Source organism: Siniperca chuatsi, linkage group LG7 (genome assembly GCF_020085105.1).
Source record: "Siniperca chuatsi isolate FFG_IHB_CAS linkage group LG7, ASM2008510v1, whole genome shotgun sequence".
Lineage (NCBI taxonomy): Eukaryota > Metazoa > Chordata > Actinopteri > Centrarchiformes > Sinipercidae > Siniperca > Siniperca chuatsi.
The window spans coordinates 8,308,623-8,330,800 of record NC_058048.1 but is presented as its reverse complement, the minus strand read 5'-3'; the positions used below and the strand labels follow the sequence as shown (position 1 = coordinate 8,330,800).

At 40.2% G+C, this 22,178-nt stretch overlaps 1 protein-coding gene across 5 annotated transcripts in view; it reads left to right on the top strand.

Moving 5' to 3' along the window:
• Window positions 1-22,178, top strand: part of LOC122878537 (limbic system associated membrane protein) — a 455,066-nt gene that overhangs the window by 423,829 nt on the left and 9,059 nt on the right. For all 5 annotated transcript variants that reach the window (XM_044201386.1, XM_044201387.1, XM_044201389.1 and 2 more), the window contains 2 exons: window positions 13,499-13,630; window positions 14,751-14,871. In XM_044201386.1, the coding sequence (XP_044057321.1) occupies window positions 13,499-13,630; window positions 14,751-14,871 (253 nt within the window). The remainder of the gene's footprint in view (window positions 1-13,498; window positions 13,631-14,750; window positions 14,872-22,178) is intronic.

Here is a 22,178-nt window from a genome sequence, read left to right as displayed (position 1 = left end):
GTAAAGATTTTGGAGTTTTGGACTGTTGGTCAGACAAAACAAGTCACCTTGAACTTCACCATTTTCGATAATGAAAATAATCATTAGTTGCAGTCCTAGTCAAATCTAAGCACACCTGCAAGTTTATGACAACTGTGTAACAGTGTTAGCAGGCCCACAGAAAATATGTTTTCAACATAAAAACATTATTGCAATGCTTATACATGAGTCTAATTACAGAAGCTAACAAGTATATTAGCCCCAACAGGTAACGCCATGGTTGAATTCTATTTCAAATGTTGCAAAACTCAAAAAGCAATTTATGCCAGAGAGGCTAAAGGAGCAAGCAAAAATCAAAGTGACAGAACTGTAAAACTCTAGACAACAACAAACCAAACTGACTATAACAACCCAAAAAGTCATCAAACTGCAGCTCTGGAATGTGTCTGTTGTAAAGTTTTGTCTGTAAAACTTCTTTTCCTCGAAGGCTCAGGAGTGAAACCTGAAGCAATCCCATACAATTCACATAACCTCAGTGACAAATGATGCCTCCAATGCTGGAGTTACACGTTTTCAGCCAACTGTCTAAATTGCCTCTGTCACTTGGTTCTCGTGAAGCTAATTAGATTATAACTGATGTGTTAGGTTTCTTAATGACAAAATGGCATGCTGGGTAGTTTGAAAGATAAACAGAAAGAGCATTTTCAGTGCTGGGTATATACAGTGGCAAGAAAAAGTATGTGAACCTTGTGGAATTTCATGGTTTTCTGAATAAATTTGTCATAAAATGTGATCTGATCTTCATCTAAGTCAAGGGTAATGACAAACATAATGTGTCTAAAAATAATTACACAAAAAAATTCTGATCTTTCATGTCTTTATTGAACACACTCATTCAACATTCAAAATGGCAGTGGAAAAAGTAAGTGAACCCTTAATTAATAACTGGTTGACCCCCCCCATGGCAGCAATAACCTCCACCAGGCGCTTCCTGTAGCCGTGGATCAGACCTGCACATTGTTGAGGAGGAATTTTAGCCCATTCTTCCTGGCAGAACTGCTTTAGCTCTGTCATATTCTTTGGACGTCTCATGTCTTGAGGTCTGCACTCTGACTTGGCCACTCCAAAAGGCGGATTTTGTTTTTCTGAAGCCATTCTGTTATGGACTTGCTCCGTTGTTTTGGGTCGTTGTCCTGTTGCATCACCCACCTTCTACACAGTTTCAGCTGACGTACAGACATCCTCACATTATCCTGAAGAATTGTCTGATATACTTGGGAATTCATCTTCCCCTCAATGTTTGCAAGCTGGCCAGGCCCTGGTGCAACAAAGCAGGCCCAAATCATGATGTTTCCTCCACCATACTTTACAGTTGGGGTGATGTATCCATGATGATATGCCGTGCCCTTTCTACGTCAGATGTAGCGCTGTGTGTTTTTTCCAAATAGTTCAATCTTAGTTTCATCAGTCCACAAAACATTTTGCCAATACCGCTGTGGAGTGCCAATGTGCTCTTTTGCAAACTTCAGGCGTGCAGCAATGTTCTTTTTAGTAAGCAGTGGCTTCCTTCGTGGTGTCCTGCCGTGGATACTCAGCTTGTTCGGTGTTTCACGTATTGTAGACTCATGAACAGAGATGTTAGCAAGTTCCAATGATGCCTTCAAATCTTTGGCTGTCATTCGGGGTTGTTTCTTTATCTCATTGATGAGTCTTTGTTGTGCTCTTGGTGTCATTTTGACTGGGCGCCCACTTCTTGGTAGAGTAGCAACAAAGCGTCTCCATTTGTGGATTGTTTGCCTAACTGTAGACTGGTGAAAAGTCTTTGAAATAACTTTGTAACCCTTTTGAGCTTTATGTAAAGCAACAATTCCTGATCATAGGTCATTAACTCAAGGGTTCACTTACTTTTTCCACTGCCATTTTGAATGTTGAATGACCAGAATCAGAATTTTTTATTATTATTTTTAGACACATTATGTTTGTCAATACCATTGACTTAGATGAAGATCAGATCACATTTTATGTCAAATTTATTCAGAGAACCTTGAAATTCCAAAAGGTTCACATACTTTTTCTTGCCACTGTATATAGTATATACTCCATCAAAGATACTGTTTGTATTTGTCATTGAAACAAGATGTCAGGCAGGTTATTGCTTGCACATCACTGAGCTACATTTGTAATTAAGAGATTGTGGGACTGAATTGAATGAATTTTCCAAAGGTCTCATAATACAATGCTAGAGCAGGTCTGAGGCAGAGATTTTTGGACCTGCTGTGTCGAGACTGCAGAGAGCCATCAGATGAAGTGAGGAACACTGTGGCTTGGTAAATATTTCAACCCTTTGAGAATGATCTGAGATGACAATGAGGCAGGAGATACTTCATTAGGAGTAAGGATGTGGACGTTTGTGGGCAAAGCAAACAAGGTGCTCATTAAAGCGGTACACGCACCCGTTCACCCAAAGGGCTTTATTCATTGTTTGGCTTACATTACCAAAGCAGATAACAAGCAAAGTGTAACAATTACCACAATCACAAAAAATAACCTGAATGAAACCTTGTGTAATTATTAAACATTTCTTTCATACACTCAGTGTACAAAATAATAAGTGGCCATTATCTTGAGTTGCAGCATATTTATTTTTGGGAGACTGCTCTCCCAAGAAAAACGACAGAATCAGTTGTTTCAGCAAGTGCTCAAAAACATCATATGTTTACGTGACAATGACAAAGCCCTCTAGTGGTTTCCCGTTTCAAACCAACAGTCAGTATTGGTGTCTTGTTTATTATTGTAACCATGGCGACGAAGGTCCCTTAACCTTAACGACGTAGTCATTTTACCCTAAACCACAATGTTTTCCTAACCTTTGTAATGGCTTTGGAAGGCACAGACAATGATGTCATCCTGCCAGTAGGGGTGTCAGATCAAAACATGCTTTAAAGAGCAGTTCCAAATGATGTTTTTTGTTGTTTAATTTGGAGGACTTGTGTTTTACAGCTTTATCTGTGCCTAAAAGTCTTCTATCTCATCTCCTTGTCTTTGATGAGAAGATATTCTTTTAGAAATTAATGAGCGCTAATAGCCTTCACCTGGATTCCCCTCATCAGTGTGATGCATCAGCAGAATAAGTGTTGCTGTCACCTTTCACTACACTGTATGCATAGAATTTGAGTGTGAAAATATCAACTGATATCAGCTCCATTCAGTCTATGATGTTAACCAGGACAAAAAAAAACAACACATTCATGTGTCTCAGTAAATAGGTGACTTTGACCATAGTCACCAAAGGCAGCAATGGAGACTTTGAAGCTATGAGTTGGACACAGTGTATAATATTGTCCGCAGAAGCAGTGTGATATCTATTTTACCTGTGTGAGACAGTAGCCCTGCTGTAGGTAGCACGCTATCTTTTGGTTCTTGTACTTTTTATCAAAACACTTTTTGTTCAGCCGTTGCGTCGGCGCTGCTGAGAATATTGACTGAATAACTCATTATTCGAACTTGTGAGGCGAATGATCAATAGAGCATGGAGGGATGGGGAGGAGAGCAGAGGTGGAGGGATGTTTAGCGGAATGGGAGGAAGGAAAGAAGATAAAAGAGAAAGGGTGAGGAAAAGTACATGACGTGAGCATGTATGGCACAGTAATGTGTGCAATGCCTCCAATGTCTGTGCGACACGCATGTGCCTGCAAGCATGTTGGTGTTGATCTCTTTAGCTGGCTGGTTCCCAGCGTCAGTCCACTCCTGTTTTATTTAACTCCCTCGAGAATAGTTGCTAAAGGTGGTAGACTGGAGCTCCTGGGTGGTGGGAGGCCGGGAGAGTGGCAGCACCCCGTCAAGCACAATGAGGGGGGAAATGGAGCCGGTGGTCAAGCAAGGAATCCTTCACTGCATGCCTCTCAGACCACTAAAATAGCAGTCAGACAAGTATGAAAAATGCATGCCCTCTGGCTGCCTCTGGTGTTCCATGACACAAGGAGGACCCACGCAGAGCTGGAAAGAAGAGGAGCTGGTGGAAGTTACGCTATCCTTAGGGAAGGAGGAAAGGAGAAAGTAACAAAGAAAAAAGACAGGGGAGACAGGCAGGAGATGGAGAGAGAAAGAACAGAACAGTGTTTTATTATGTAAATGTCCAGTTTCATTAGATGTGCAATTATTCTTATCATTAGTTATAGTAACTCCAGTAGTTAATTAATGTTCAATTATGCATTCGAGATCCTCTCACCTCTCTGGTGTAATAGAGTTTGTCAGTCATTTAGCACTACAGGGAGGACAACCACAGTGAACCTCGAATCCACTCAAGCAGAGACACACATCTGGACATCTGAGGAGCTTGCAGTGAAAGTAGTAAGACACTGATGATTTAAATTCAAGTCATAAAGAAGCCTTGACTTATTAACGATGCTGCACCCTTGCAGCTGAATGGACGAATGGCTACGAGCAGTGTCTTGTAACCAAAATATCAATGGTGTAAGTTCCTCAACACCTATTACCTGTCAGCAGTCATGTTTACTGTCACAGTGTCCTTGAGCAACACACTGAACCCTTAAGGTGTTCTGTATAATAGAGGCAGCTAACTCTAAATGGTAAGCTATGAATCCACCACAACAGTTTCATTGCAACAAAGACATCTGTCCAAATAAATTGATTTGGACCGCAGCCCACGCTCCTACGCTATATGATCCGGCTGAATATTGAAGTCATAACCCTTTTATAACAGTGCTTGGCAGGGCAGCCTTTTAGAGGTTTGATGCTGAGTGCCCTTGACATCCCTCCTACGCCAGCTTCGGCAATGCTCCAAGACCGGGCTTAGGAAAGTCTCCCCACCTTGTCTGGAAAGCTCTCTCCCTGTTCCTCCCTGCGACTCTTTGTCTATCCATCTTCAGCTGTCACTCTGTCTTCCTCTCCCTCATTTTCACTCTCATTGTCTCCTCCTCTTTCCATCATCCTCCCATCTCTTCTTTCGGCAGAGTATGACGGTCTCTTCAGTTGTCCTTTCTGCACCTCATCTCACTGTCTGGGGAGAGACATGGAGCAGGAGAGCACAGCACAACACACACATGTACACACATCTCTGACTCTCGGGAGGGAGTGGAGCAGGCAAGAGTGGAGATACATAGGTGCCTCAGTAGTGTAACTCCCATGTAGTAGGAGTGGGTGAACAGATTAGGCAGGAGACACACACCCACACACACATATATATATAGACACACACATCATTGTGCGCCAAGCTGTCAGTGACAGAGAGGAGCTGACAAGCCTGCTGATTGTGGGGGTGAAGTGTAAGGTGGTGACGGGTTCTTGTCAGAGCAACCCAGGTCAAACCTCCCGCTCCATGTCTCCATCTGTGTGTGTGCGTGCACGTGTGCGTGTGTGTGTGTGTGTGTGTGTGTGTGCATGCATGTGTGCACAATCAGTTGAGCACCAGCTCTTTGGGAAGGAAGAGAAGACAGCTGCTCATCCGTCTCTCTGCAGGTCTCAGATCTGCTGACTGTCACTGTTCACTTGTTTGTTTACAATCAGCAGCACCGGCAGCTGGTCTGAAATCAGTCTGCTGTCACACGGTGCACAGAACATCATGAGCACAGCTTGTCCTGTGTCTGCCTGGCCTCATTAGGTGTAGTCACTGCTGGGCTGGCTGAACACAGGAACTCACACTTGTTTAAAGTCACAACTGTACAGAAACTCAGCACTTTTTTTCCCAGTCCATAAGCACTTTTGCGAGAGCCCCGAGTCACACAGCCCCTCAGGGAGGCAGTAGCCTGAAGGAGAAGTGAACTCGTGATTTGAAGGTTTCTGGTTTGAGTCCCTTCGCAAGGCGAGGAGATAGAAGCAGGGGAGGAGAATGGAGACACATGGTCTTCTTCTATTTTACCGTCTCTTCACATGGCCTTGAGCAAGCCCCCTGTTGCACCAGTAGAGTTGTTAAGTAGACTTTCTTGATATTATGACTTTATTCTCATAACATTGCAACTCATTTCTCAAAATCTTAGCAGCATTATTCACAAAATCTAATCTGATCTGTCATAACATGGGGACTGAAAATGGTAAAGCTCTGTAAAATCAGATATTGTAAATCAGTTCTACATGTGTGACATAGAGCAATGTCATCTGTCAGTTACAGTACAGAAAAATGGAGATGTCTTTTTACAGGAGGCAAGTGATTTACAGCTGATTATGCAGACGCTACGTTTAGTAACTAAATAAAACTGATAGAGTCATGGTCATGTGGAGTGAAGCGTGCACGTGACAAGGGTAGAGCCTTGGCCTAATGGCAACTCATCTCTTTAATCACATGCACGCACATCCTTGTACTTCTATCTTTTTATGTGCACCTTCTGACAACATTTATCCCCGAAGCCAAGCCTCAAGTTCTGTCTTTGCATGTGTGCTTGACAGAGGCAGGGAAAGGAGAGAGGAAAGGAGAGAGTGCAGATAAAAACAGTGATAGAGGAGTTAGCAGTGATACTCTGTGCCTGACCTTGCTATTCTTCCTTAACACAAAGCCTCTTTTCCCTTGGCAAACACAAGCCCATTGAATCTACCCAGATGGTAATGAGAAGTCTTCCCACAACAATAGGCTAGATCAGTTTATCAGCGAAGTATAAGAAAAAGCAGACAACTTCATGGGAATTCAATCACTAAACCTTATTCTGTTTTATCAACAATTAATCTCCTTTTAAAGCCTCAGACTTGAATAGGATAAACATATACAGTGCCATACAATGTGAGGCCACACCGAGAGAAACCACACTGAAGCTGCCTCAAAAAACAACAAAGGCACATGAGGAGTCGAAGAGAAGAAGGAGAGAGTGGGAAAATGAGATAGAGAGGGGAATGACAGCGTTCAGAAAAACAGACAGCTGCACCACTCCGCTGTGCGTATCATTTCTTCGGCTCAAGAAGCGGCAAATAAACAGCCGTCTTGTTTTTGGCTCCAACACCTGTGTTATTTCTGCACTGCCAGCAGCAGTGGCAGCAAACGGCTTGTGAATAGAAGTGGAAGTTCTCCTTTTGTCCTCAGACTGCTGAAAAGATATTGTTCATGTAGGATTTCTTCTCAGATATACAGAATTGCTGCCAAGTGTAATAGGACATCAGAATTCTCACAGGGATATTTTTGGTGCTTTCATTTCAAAGGAATTAAGACATTTCAAGTTGTAAGAGATTCCTAAACTACCAGAGAGGAGAAATGATAAAGATTTATTTTTATTGTTGTAAAATTAGATTTGTCATTTAAAACCAACGCCTGACACACTGAGCTCACATGCATTTGAGTGCAGTTTCCCTTTAAGATAGCGGTACTAAGCCCTGTTGATAGATATTTGCATTGCATGGCATGTTTGTTAAGCCAGGACCAACTCTTCAAACACAAATGCACACATGCTCAAGCACACACACTCACAGAGAGTTGAAGGTCCAGAGGGGAGTGATGGGTATGTGCATGTATACAGACACAGGCACAGATACTGTCACACTCGTGCAGACAAAAGAAAATAAATGTCGCAGGGTATTTTATGCTACTCGACTCTGAAGTTTCTCAAATCAGCTGCTTAACATAAATTAGCATTTGCAAAATAAATGTAATGTTTTGCGCTGTGGTAAAGTGATGCTGATGAATGATGCATGAGGATATGCAAATGAGCACCATCCAGTTGCCAGCTGAAGTTGCTGGTTTGTGATTCACATCCCTCACCCCTCGCCTCCTCTCTCTCTCTCTCTCACTCCCCTCCCTGGTACCCTCTCTTGCTCTGGGAGGTGGGGCGGGCATGCGTGCATGTATGGACCTACTGAATGTGTATTGGTGTTCCCATCCCACTGCTGTCCCTCAGTCCTATAGAGTACTTTAATTAACATGGAAAACTTGTAGTTGTTCACACAAACTTAAATTTCCAGTGCAATGCAAATCAGTATCCAGCAGGCATTTGTAGAAGTGTACTTCTTCCAGGCCCCTCAACTCTTCCCAACTCGCTTACAAAAGCCTGCTGTTGCATATCCCAAAGGCTGCAAGGCTTTCAACAGTATAATGTGTGGAAAAAGACAGCAATTATATGCACTTATGCACATCTTTGCAGCATGGCTAGCACCAGGCTGCATGGCAAATTAGAGAATGGTGAAAACAATTTGAGCTTGGTGTCCAAGAAGGGGTGAAAGGCGAGTTTAAAGAGCAGTTTTAAATTTCTTATTTAAAATAAACAATAACTGATGTGCTGTCACTGCTCAGCTATAAGCATGTGGTGTACACTACATGTTTTGCAGTTTGGACATTCACAAACTTTTTTAACTTTTTCATCTAGTTTTCCAACAAATGTTATAAACCTTCAAGTGATAATGGCTGAACAAGTTGGCTGAAGTGCTTCATTTAGGCCATCACTTCTTAGCTGTAGGCAGCTGTAATGCAAATTACTGTATAACTTACTTATTCACAGGTGTTTCCTGTAATTCTCAATTATTACATGGTTTCCATTTACAGTATCCTTTTGGAGCACAATATTTCAAACTCCCACATCAGCAGTATCATTTCTCAACAGCTCCTAAAACAATGCTTTCTAAAAAGAAATGGTTTCCAATCACTAAGCATCTCAGCAAAGGTAATTAAGTTTAGTATTTTTGCGGGCTGGGTATACAGTTCTCTATGATAGTCAAGGAATATTTTTACTCTGGAATTACATATGCAGCCCCTAAAATGGGATACCTCTTGGAAAAAAAATATTACAAGCACAAAATTGGAATAAATTATGACACTTAGCGTTTTTATTGCATAATGATAGCTGCATCCAAGTGATGACACACAGTACAACATTTATATTTTAGAGAAAGATGAACTTCAGTTTATGTTTATATGTCTGACAAAAGGATGCTTTATCTGCTGAAACTCCACAGTTCAGTTGTCTAAAACACCTTCTGTGACCACAAGTTTCTACTCCAGTTAACACTATTCTCTCAGAGTAGAAAATAGACAATGCATTTTGCCACCTATTCCTTCTGTGTTCCTCATTGTGAATTCTATTGTTAGAGTAGCTCAAGGCTACTGACACTTGTGCGCCCCTCACTCCAAATATACCAGGAGAAAAGTTGGAGAAAAGCATTCCCAACATGGAAGGCTTAATCAAAAGACGTGCAACAAACGCGCTGCTGGTTGACAGAGATTTAAACTCTCACCTGAGTTCACAAGTATGTATGTGAATGTGTGAGTGAGAAAAAGAGCGGATAGGTGCTATAGGTGTTGGTACTGCCAAAAAAGCCTTCAGTCTTCAGTCAATTTACTCATCTATAGCTAATTAATGTTAATTCTGTGTGTTGGAAGAACACCACTCTGCATCATTTTTGATGTTTAAAAGAATAAAGAGTGGGTTGATGTTTTTTTGATGTTCATAAAAATTGTGGGAAGTTCGCCTCGCGTCGATTTCAGGCACGTAGCTAGTAGGTAGCTTTGCAGTTGTCGAATGTAAGTGAAAGACAGCTTAAAAGCTCTGAAGTGAGAATCCAGGATTCCAAAATTAATGATATCGCCATCGTCATGTTTAATGCTATTTAGGAAATGTGAGCATGCTAGCTTGCTAAATTAAGAGGGTACACATTATACCTGCCAAACATCAGCATGTTAGCATTGCCATTATGAGCATGTTATCTATCTGCAAAAAATATGTAATAATAATAATAATAAAATATAGAAATATATGTGCGTATGAAAAAATATAATGCTCACTCCTTGTCCTTCCTTTATTTAATCTACTCTTTTCCTCTCTGTCACTCACTGCCCCTCCTCTATCCAGATTAGCATAAAAATGTGATCATATAATACAGTGTAATGCCAGGATTCATGGGGCTTTTCTAATGTGCACACTTTGAATCAGTCACCGCTCTCCGTGCTCCCTGAAGACCTTCAAGGAAATGTGTCTTCACCCCAATTCATGCATGCATGCTTCATACTCACTATAGAGATATAACGCCTCCGCACACAGGCGTGGGCACGTGTGCATACACATGTACACATATACTGTACACACAGTCTAAGCAATTCCCTCTAGACAAGATTAACCAATCTGTCTTCATTACACTTCATTAAACATTCATGTTCATGTGAAGCACACATTTTGTGTGCAGGAAGCCGTATTCTCCTTTGGGCACGGACAAAGATGTGTGAAGTGTTGTATTGTTTCTTCAGACAATACATCACATTCCATTTATCCTGCATGATTGAGTTGCTCTCTATACACATCACATAAGATTACTGACAGGTAATTGCTGCGTTTAAAAAAACTGGTCGAGCCGCTTCCCCTCATCTCTCATTTAAATTCTCTTCTCTCCTCTCTTCTCTCTTTTCTATTCTTTGATCTTTGCAGTCACCTGATTTTCGGTCTCTTTTTATCCAGCACCAAACCAAAGCACTGAAGAAGAGATTGAGCTTCAATAGAATTTCCATGGCAACAGATTTTCAATCATACCTCTCCAATCACGTTACTCTGGCAGTTCGTCCAGGGAGAGCTGAGTATGATCTGGTTTAGACTTTGATCATGATCCCACTGATCTTTCAATCAGTATGAAATAATACTGTATCAGCTGACCTCCATCTCCATCATGCACTTGATTTGGAACATTTAGTTATTTTTCTCTTTCTGTTTCAAACACTAAGACCAGACTCCGTTTTGCAGCTTCAGGCATGTATAAAAGTCAGACTGATGTTTTTCGGGAATTGTTACATGGTGTTTTTGTGAGCTTTATGGCATGAAATGGCAGAGCATTTATGTGTGTTCACCAAAGCAGAACAGCTATTTTTCAACTAACCTCCCATATCCGAGTGCCTGAAGTTGCCGGTTCATTTCTCAGGTCGCGGCGCTTCGGTCTCACAGAGCCTGCAGCCCCTCACTCGTAACATGAGCATGAACTTGCCCACACTTAAGACTACTGACATTTACTGTTGTTACAAACAGTGCATTTTCCCCATTCACCCCAGAGATCTCGTCTGTGCAATTTATTTCCACCTCCAAGATTCCATCACTCCTTATTTTCTTAGATTAAGGGAAGTATCAGTCGATGCTATTGTAGTTATTACATTTGCTGGGTCCTAGGGGATTCCCTCCCTCATTCAGTGCAGATAATAGTATCTTTTTGAGAAATATCCTGAGATCTGCACTGCACTGGTTACAAGCAGATGATTCCTTAATAAGTTATAGCAATTTCCAATAATTTCATTTTCCATCAGGTTGAAATTTATGTAGAATGGATGTTCAAGTGAAACAAGCTATACATCTTTGTATAGTGTGTAAACATGAGGTATAATCATATACAGCATTAATTATCACATCTCTGTCGAATTAATTGCAATGTTACACACACATCCCAGGCACAAATAAATTGTCATATCACACATAATGATATCTCAAGGTCTTAACACCAGTGCTATCTTCAGATGTGATAAAAGATGAAGTGGAACTAACATGGCAGCTCATCAAAGAATTTGCCATTTCCTCCTCCTGACCCACCCCACCCATAGATCTTTAATAAGACATAGCCGATCTTTCCTAATGAGACGTTGAGATGCTGTGTTCTTTACATGGCTAATTAGCTGAATTGCACGTTAAACAATTAATCAGATATCTGTCTGACAGTCTCTGTGATTTTCTTGCACTCTGTTCAGATGTTTTGTCTGACATTTGCAGATATTATTCCTCTGTTAATTGAAGCTTTCAGACAAACAAACAACTAATAAAAGTCAGTTTAACAAGTTGTTGAATATTAAATGTGCCTTCAGTTGAAGAGTCAATCTTTTTCAGCATGACAGGACTGTGAATTTGAATTACCTCTGTTGTGGAATATAAGTGAGGAAACATGCTGTAGTTCACTTATTTATTTAGCTCTTAATCAAAAGCAAGTCTCAATGGACTTAAAGGTGTCAGTATGTTTCATCCCAAGTGTTTGTCAGATGGTCAGACAGTGTCTGAAACCTCCTCATCCCACATCTTTCTGTCGGAATTTGGAGGCCTGGGTCAGACAATTTTTCTAACTTTCCAAACCCATAAGCAGGCCTACTTGATGCAGCAATTGGCCAGGGGTGTGGAAGTGAGAAAGTTTGTATTTCTCTCTCAAGCGCTCTTTTTTCATTTTTCACACAGTTACTTTAGTGACTTTTTGTGCAATATAATGACCTCTTTAAGGAGAGACTAACCGCAAGTGTGCACTGTTATCCCCATCCAAACAATTATGATCTCTCCCCCCTCTCTATGACGGCAGGCTTTTCACCCCACCTTCGAGTGTGGCCATTCAGAGCAGCTACAAACACTTCATGGTCGGAAAACATTTCATATGAACTACTTCCTTTTAAGCATACTGACACCTTTAAAGATCCATATCTGATACCAATATGAACTGTGAAACATGACATTTCAGCAATGCTGAAAATAAAGCACATGAATTTTTGTACCTAAACATACGGTATTTGGGAAGTATGTCCCTGAAAGTTCTGAGTGAATCTTAACTCATAATCAGATTGGCCATTTTGCTTTCTCTTTAACAAAGTGTCTTTGTGTCCTCTACGCTAATGGTGGCCATGCCAAGCTGACGTGGGTGGCAAACTAATAGGAGGGAAGCCAATTTTACTAATGTGTCGTGCCAACACTGACAAATTCTTATTTTTTATTTGACATTTCAACTGTAAAAATACAGTTTCTATAGCAGTATGTTCAAACAAAGTGCATACAGCAGAGTAATACATGCAAACAGTGTAGTGATGGGAATGTAAAAAATGTGACTCATGCTGCTTTTTGCTGTCCAAGCTATTTCTTTGCCACAAGCAGTGGCTTCCTGGAGTCTTGTCATCACTGTGATGTTGCAAGGCAACCTGTGAGACCCCAGGATGTCACTGAGCCCAGCCAAGAAATAGTCTAGCACATAATCCCCTAATCCCCTTCCATAAGACCACAACTTGCTGCCTTTACACTTCTGTTTTTGTATGGATTACACAAACAAGATATAACGTGTTAATTATTGAGCTTTAGGCATTGGTCGGTAGGCTTTTTTTTAAACCTTTGGACAGTTACAGGCTAGCTGTTTCCCCTTGTTTCCAGTCTTTATGCTAAGCCAAGCTAACCGTCTGCTGGCTGTACAATCACAACTAATGGACAGATACAATATGTGAGTGGTATCAATCTTCTAGTCTAACTCTCGACAATTATTATTTCTCAAAATGTTATTTCCTTTCCAAGTTAAAAGGTTCTTCACCTGCATTTGGTTGTTGTTCAACTTGATCATCCAGCGAAGATCTATCTTTTAGTCAGTTTCTCATCCATTCGAACTGATGGCCAATAGATTATGTTGGTTTAGAGTCACTGGGAAAAGTAAGAGTTGAAATTAAAAGGAAATTGTATTACTCTGAAACGGAGGTCAAACATTAAGTTTGCCTTCATCCCACCTCCTTCTTTCACCCCTTTCTTTTGTCGCTCTCTTTGTTCCTCTCCCTCTTGCCTCCCTCAAACCACTCCTTCACCTCTCTTTCTCTCTTTCTATCTCTCTGCAGCAGAGCCATTGGACGGAGAAGAGTACCTGGACATTATAGGTATCATGCGAAACCAAGCGGGTCGTTATGAATGCAAGGCCAGCAACGACGTCGCCACACCTGATGTCAAATATGTCAATGTGGTTGTCAACTGTAAGTAACGACAGACAGCAGCGCTTGCTATGTTCCACACCAAACACTGATCAATATTCTCACCACGTTTCATGTCAGACGTTTCACAAGATGATACACTCAACACATGTCTATAAATGTGAGTATGGGTAGAGACATGTAGAATATAGCGTGGCAACGAGTGAATGCTGCATCTTAAAAGTTTTGGAGCACACTTCTCAAGATGAATCCAGGTAGAAAGAGAAAGATCTCTGACTTTGATTGCATTTCCATGGTAATTCTCACGTACCACATCATCATTTAAGAGGCACTTAGCATTTCAAAACATGATCACCTAATTACATCTTGTCAGGGCTCCATGTTAGCTTGGATGAGTGTTATACATACGTTGGCTGTTCAGGATTGATGAACAGCTCATGAGACAGTACAAACCAACTCCCTCCCAGAGGAGTTATAGAATTATCTTTGATCCGAACACTCATGTATGGCTGTTTGCCCAAACCCTACTTTAGCCAAGTCTGAGTGCCTGAATTAAATGATAAAGATTTCTATATTAAAAAATTTCTTAGTGTTTAATCCTAAATGGAAAACAGGCATTAATCCACAACGGACATATTTCTGGCCATTGTCATGTTTGTAGAAATTATTATGTATGAATGTTAATAAACTTGATTAGTTTGAAGTTTTAGCACTGATGACTATTTTTATGTCAAGCCCCAAATAATATATCTTATATTAGTTCTTGGGGCTTGAAGGCCTAAAACTAGAATTAAATTTTACACTATAGGATGTAGCACAAAGAAGAAACTTTCAATTCCTTGAGCTTAGCCAAGATATTTGTTGGTTTGTTTGTTAGTTTGCTTTTATCAGTGGTATTCAATACAGAGCATTTGTCATTATATGGAAGGGCTTTCCTTCTTTGCCAGGCTTGGGTCAGTGGCCTTATTCAGACATAACTTGACAAAATAAAATAAATTCACTTTCGGGAAAAGGAAATCTAAGTATTTCAAAGACTGAAAGAAAACACAAGTACCACATGAAATTATTTTATTAAGGAGGAGCATAACACTTGAATACATGAGAGTTGGTTTGGTTATTGGTTTTAAGATGTAACTTATGTCAACATTGTGTGACTCTGCAGACCCTCCAACAATAAAGAAAACCCAGAGCTCAGAGACTCAGGTGGGCCGCATGGGGACACTGCAGTGTGACGCTACCGCTGTGCCCACACCAGAGTTTGAATGGTACAGAGACGAAAAAAGGTAAACACACGTTTGCACATTTACACTACCACTCTCCACACTAGTGTTACAAATAGACACCTGCATACATCTGATCTTGCTTTAGATGGACATGGTGAGATGACAAAACATTTGGACTTTTTAATTGTTCTTTTAATATTTTATTCTGTACCAGGACACTTCAAGATCGGATAACCTTGAAAAACAAATAGAAACTCTTGGCAGTCACTTGTTCATAGATCAAATACAGCTAACATGCTGACTCAAGATGATGTTGCAAGCTCAGTCTGTGCATTTTTGTGAACTAAAATACATTAGCTGTATACACCCAGTCAAACAAGCTATTAAATAGCGCATAAGCCATTAGTCTCCTTTATCACAAACAACCATATCAATTGTAAGACACATCCACCAATGCTGGCACCCTCGTGCTCTGAAGCGCCTTTATAACTGTAATGATCTCCTGTAATGTTTCCAGGATGGAAAACCTTTTCTCCCTTACATGTCAAATTACTGGAAACAACAACAAGTCTTTAAAGTTGTGCAGACTTTTCACAACACTTTGGAAAGCTCTTTCTGTAAATGCATTACAACAGTTTGGGAAAGTTTGTTTTTTAAAGTTGAAGTACCAGAGCTCATTATATGCTTCCCTTGTGGTTTATTTTAGTGAATTCTGTATTGAGCCATTCAGATTTGTGATGATTGATAATTAGTTACGGCTACGTATAGTCCTGCAGTGACATGCATGTGATGATAAGGTTGCAGAAATAACCTTGAATTGAAAGGAGCAAACTTGATTTATGTTTTGCCTCCATTGCACATAAAATCACGAGGCAAAATAAAGAGATTGACATTGAATTTACTTAGGCATGACCATGGCAGCTGTAAAGAGGCTTTGATGTTTACTGTAATGAGCACAATTAAGGGACAATTAATGAATAGCATTTATTTTTAAATTAAAAATCATATTGAGCTCTGTTCCTTATGCAAGTGTTTGGTGAATACTGACTGAGCATTCATCTCTGAGCTGCCTTGACTCTACAGGACTACACTGAGGTCCAGACTGTGATCTTTCAATGAGCAGTCCTTTTTTAAATGTCCTGGGTCAGCTCACTTTCTCCTGAGTAGTTTTCTCCTCATCTCCCAAATGTGGCAGCAGCTTCATCACTTTATTCTTGTGCCAGGCATGCTCCGTATCATTCTACTCAGTGGTTACAATGGATCTCTTTGATCCCTTTATCAAATCTGCCCTCACAGGGGTCCCATTGTCACATCCCAATGTTAATTTGATGACATCATCTGTGTAGTATGATAATGACTAATCACCCACTTAATCACTCACGAGGCAGTTATACCATTGTTAATTGAGCATTACTGTGTAAGACAGCAGTGGATTCTGTGATATTCTTTTGAGAAGAGAAAAAGGAGAACAGATCGGGTGTTCTCCTGCATGCAATTTATATACTGTAGTCACTGAAAATCTCAGTAACCCTTTTCTCATACCATAAATAATTCCAATGAAATGGAAATCAGACTTCCTGCACTGTACTGTCTCCTGTGAAATTGCAAATTGTGTGACCAGACACAGAAGTTCATTGGAAAGCTATCAATTTAAGTGTCATGCATGTGTCTAGAAAACACTTGAGAGGATCCAAGTGTAATGACATTCAAAGGCAACGACGACCCAGTCCCTCCATTTCAACACTTGTCATTTAATAACCTGAGAGATTCCCTTCTCTGCAGCAAACTCACCCTGAGTCAGTTTAGGAATGAAGGGGCTTAAATGGGAAAAGCTAATGATAAGAAAACTGCACATGGAGAGCATCATGATCTGCAATTTCACTCGCACCCAAACTACAGCAGTAAAAGTTCACTGAAGATTAGGAGAAAAATACTGGAGGAGTGTCACAAGTGTTATCACAGATATGGTCTCTAAAGTAATAGGCCTATCACGCCAGTGCTTGAAAAGAAAGATTTATGGTCGTTGAAATATTTTGCATTATCTGTTGTTTCCAACCTCCATCTATCTCCGTTGTTTTGTCCCCTGGAGGGTTTTGGCTATGTGCCTGTTCATGGCCCCCTTCTCCCTCTGTGCCAGTGGAAAGTGTTATTGCACTTTCTCCTTGGATGATGATGTTAATGCACCATAACAATATAATTTATCCTTGCTTGGCTAGTTAATTTCATAGTCCCCTCCTCAAGAATCATAGCTAATGCATTATAGCCTGTTATGTCTTATTTACCTGATTGTTAAGGTGGGGTCTTGCTCCTGCGCTTGTTTCCCGTTTAATCAGTTTAACCTCATCAACACATCAGTGGACATCCTGAAATCTGCATTTAGATCACAAAGTAAATATGTTAGTTACAGTTGCTGGCAAGCTTTTGATTCTCACATGGCACATTTACAGTGACTGCCAGATTTGCCACTTGAAATTCTTTTTTTTTTTCTTTTTTTTTTCTTTTTTGATCAAAGGGTGCTTTGTTTCAGACAGAGATAGACAATAGCAGTCTTGTCATTTCTAGCTGGCAATTATTGATTTTGCCAGCTGAAATGACGACTTTTGCTAGCAGATTCTATCAGCTGTAACTAGTTAGATAACGTTAGTTGGCTGAAAACAACATCTGACTCTCCAGTTTCCACCTGACTCGTTTTAAAACAAGAACCCTGTAAAAGGGGTGTTAAATATGCAATTGATGGCTACATACATGATTTTGTGCTAAAGGTTTGAAGCTAAAGCTGCATCCCAGATAGCAAAATGAATCCGGCTCATACTTTTTACATTTTTGTGTTTCTTCTGGCCCAATATATGCCCAGTTCCACGGCTCGAGTCTGGCCAATATACAGCTGAGGTTGAAAGAAAACTGAAACTGAAAACTATGATGCTCAGCTTTTCTGTTTATATTCTAGATAAATTGATCCAATTAATAAAAATAGATTAAAAAAACACTATGTAAAAAATACATTGTGGAACAGAGGCTAGTGCAACACAAATAAGCCCTGGTTGGTACAATATTATATTATATATTAGGGGCATCGCGATATACTGGTATTGACAATAACCGTGATAAAAAATGAAATATTGATATATTAATAATACACATATAATAATATTGTGTAAATAATAATTGTATTTATTATTATTATTATAACCCTCGTAAATAATTTCTGTTTCTTTCCGTTCTTGCTTTGTCATAGTAATGCACCTTAACATTTCCTGCTCGCCACCCGCGATAGAACAGAAAAAATATTAAGAAGAAGATGAATTTGACTGATAGCATTCATTTTGTTATCCTGAATTGTTTTGGCCATAATAATCGTGTCGTGAAAAGTCAGAACAAATATATTCAACTCCTTTATTTTGGCAAAAAAATCTTTTTAACCACTTAACATATAATACTGCCAAATATAAACAGGAACCACATTTTTACACACAAGACTAGAGCCTGCTATCTAGGGCTGCAACTATCTAACAACTATCAACCGCTGACTACTAATTATTTCCATTAGATAATAGTGTACTTATTTTATCATGTCAGATTTATGTATGCTGGGCCACTCAGAGGTCGCTTCTGGGCCGGATGTGGCAATTGGGTAGGGCGGCTGTACAGTCTACAGCCACACTAGCAGCTCTGTAAGGCTGTAGACAGAATGGTGCTTTAATCTAAATGCTAATGCTGGGAAACTATGGTATAATGTTTATAATGTAGAAAAAATGTCTTCAGTGCATCCAGCCACGCCCTGAACAAGATCCAGTGAGGGTTTAAACCAGTCGGCGTTTTTTGTCCTTTGTGATATTGTCTATACTCTGACATACATTTCACTAGATCCTTGGCTCGGCGTGAGTGTGCCAGAAGTAGGCCTAGTGGAACTAGTGAAGTAGTTTATGCTTTATGAGCACATACCTGGCAAACTACCTGACATTCCTGTCAGCTCAGCTGTACTTTGTGTTTAGTGCTAATTAGCAAATGTTAGCATGCTAACACATTAAACTAAGATGGTGAACATGGTAAACATTATACCATAGTGTGGAGCTCCCTTCACTCGTGAATGAGAGCACCATTTTCATTGCTCAGCTGTGGCTTTGAGGAGGATGACTCACCAGTGAGTTTGGGAAATGCTTCTCTCAGGTTTTTTAAACATAACGGGTAACCCCTTCGACTAATGTAGTTAGTTAATGATGTACTCATTGGCCTTGAAGTAACGCTCGATTACTACTGCAGGCACTAAGCTGGTTAGCCGAACATGCTAACACTTGCAGCTCATGTTAGAGCAGACAGACCCATTGTTTAATCCATTCCTTACTTTGCTCGTGTTTTTGGTTTTTGAAAAAACAAAACACCTCCAAACTCTTTCAATGCACACAGCCTGAACATGTGGGGAAAACCAAAGTTTGACAGACCTGCCATGTCTAGTTGCAGTTGTTAAGCTATTATTGGGTGATTGCTGCTCGAGGAAGGGGTTTAGTGAACATCCAATTGGCTACTTTTGGAATATTGCATTATATGTATTAAAAAAAAGAAGTATAGTTCTGTAATAAGTTATGGAATCAGTTGTTAGTGTAGCCATACTCATCTGGACCGCCAGCATGTCTTGCCAGAACCAGTAAAAACATTACTTTCTTTACTTTTCTCTATTTTCATTCTCATTAGCTGTGTCATTACAGCTGAATCAGACCTTGAAATGCACCATTTTTAAATCACAACAAGCCATTTTCCCAGGGAAACATGTTGACTGTAAAGTGAGTCAAAACAAATCCCTTTTTTGATGAAACAGAACAAACCAGAGGTTTGGTTACACCCTTACAGGTGACACCTGCACTAACAACGGACGCATTTACAATCTCCTGGTGAGGTCCTACTAAACACATGAGATGTGAGGAGACAGGAAAACATGTTAGAATTGACAGATTTGGGGGGTGCTGCATCCCCCCTCTCTCTCTCCCCTGCCTTTCCTGTCTCTCTCTACTGACTATCAAATAAAGTAGAAATGCCGGAAAAATAATTGTCTTTAAAAACAAACAAAAAAATAATTGATGGATTTGTCACTTTATTATTTACTTTATTATTACATCCTCAAACACTGTACTTTGATCATTTCTGCATTTTTAGAAGTGCAGTTAAGTTTTATTGAAGTTTTCTAATTATCTTTGGTCCCTTGTTGAATTAAACCTTCTTTAATCTCTTTTAACTGTATTTTGACAAACAAACTAAACTGTCATGTGTCACATTTTAATTACTGATACCCTTCAGATGCAGGATTTATCTTGGCAAAGTCTCACTGTATTTGACATTGATTAATTGTTTTTCTTAATCCCCCATTCCATTTTTGTTAACCTCATTGGTTGATGTGGGGAGGTAAATTAGTGTTAAAACTATTCCTATACCCCAATACTATGTCTATGTCAATGTTTTATTAATAGTGTGACAACACCACACATTTAAAATGAATACTTGCCTCTTGGTCCAGACCTGTTCATTTCGGCAACTTCCAATCTCTCATACTCATTTCCTCTTAGTGGGTTATGTTACCCCAAACAAACCACACCACAGCTCTCTTGGAATTGAGACACATATTTTTGGTCCAGTTATCTAGTGCCAAATTCAAAAAGCATCGCTCACCTGCCCAAACAAACCAAATTGAAGGCATAAACAGAGTTTGTTCCAGAGTGCGAACAAACTGCTTGGCACAAGCTGGTGAACACAAACTGGGCTGCAGAGCTCGCTCCCCTCTCCTCCTCTGACTAGAGAAGCTTAACTCACCTAACCATGTGCATATCCATCCTCCGTCAGTCTCAATAGCCAATAATGAAAATGTGGACCTCCTCTGCTGATTAAATGTACTTCATCTTCTGAAAAGTAAATGAAACCTAACTTCACAGCATCTCTGACTTCACCAGGATCTGAGAGTCTCCATGGCGCTTAGAGACACTATTAGCCTCAGTAGAAACCGATGCTTGGTGATCTTAAAGCAGCTGGCCAGTAGTTCATAACTGATAACTATTACTACCTGGCTAGCATGCCCCCCCCCCCCTGCTGTTTTTGTCTCGTCACTGGCTGTCCACGATGGAATTTAAATCTGTATATTGGTTGCCCCTTCAGCCTTGTTTTTTCAAATTATTCTGTAATGATACAGTTCATAAGATTCGTAGATTCTTCTTTAGGGTAATCTAAAGAAGAAGCTACAAATCTGGGTGAAAATGCAGTTGCTCTTATGAACTCTATAATTCATTACAGTACTTACGTCTTGAGAATTGTGTTTGTAGAATCAACCACTGTCTATCTACAAAAGCATTTTTTAAATTAGGATGTTGCTCCTGCTCCTTGGGCAGTAAATCACTACATCCGTGTTTATAACATGAGAAAATCCAAAGTGAGTTGTTAGCTAACATGACAGACAGATCTGTTTGTTGTTTTGTCAGCTGATACATGGCTGTCACAGCCACCGGACCGTTTTCAATCATCCCTGGGTTACAAGTCTCAGCAGGACTCTCCACTTGATTTCATTTATCATCAGCCTTGAATCATAACAGGGCCTGTCACTTTCTCTGGCAGCGATAACCTACTTTAGATGCTCCCACACGCTACAGAATCAAATCTGTCCATCTGATGATTTGTTCTGGTCTTTCATCTCTACCGGCCTGCGACTGCAGCCCTGCGCACACACTGCATGCCCTCCGCCAAATAGAGGGGTCAAGTCATTTCAATCTAGGGTTTAATGTAACAGAGCAGTTCTGTGCATCAAGAAATGATCACTGTAGAAGATATCCAGTAGAGCACTGCTGCCCTCTGCCTGTAAGGAAGGACATCAAGCATGATACAGCAATGATGAGAACAATTAAAACAACTTCCCTCCCAAAAAGGTAGACGTGCACGATTTCTACCAACCTTCCTGATAATGTATTCCGGTCTATTTTGCCAGATGAAGAAGCTGGCAGAGACACAGGCATATTTGAGGATGAACTTGAAATTAAAAGTGAGAGAAGTTGCCGGCTGCAGAACTGCGCCTGCCAACATGTTAAAAGTTAACATGGGCAGCAGAAATGTTAAGTTTGATAAATACTTATAGAATCAGACTTTGCAGGCCAGAGATCCAGTTTCCTGTTCTTTATGCTCCAGTTTTCTGCTGCTGGGTGTGAACTCAATGTGGGCAAAGAAAACCATGCAGAGTCCAACCTGAAACCTTCACTGTGAAAACAAAAGAGAGGTCTGTGTCTTTTGATCTGTTTAGGTCAGTTTATTCCCCTGCAACTGCATTACAATCATGCGCTCTAATCTATAGTAAAAATAGCTGTTTGCTTTCAGCTCCCTGTGGTGCTGTGTATTATCTG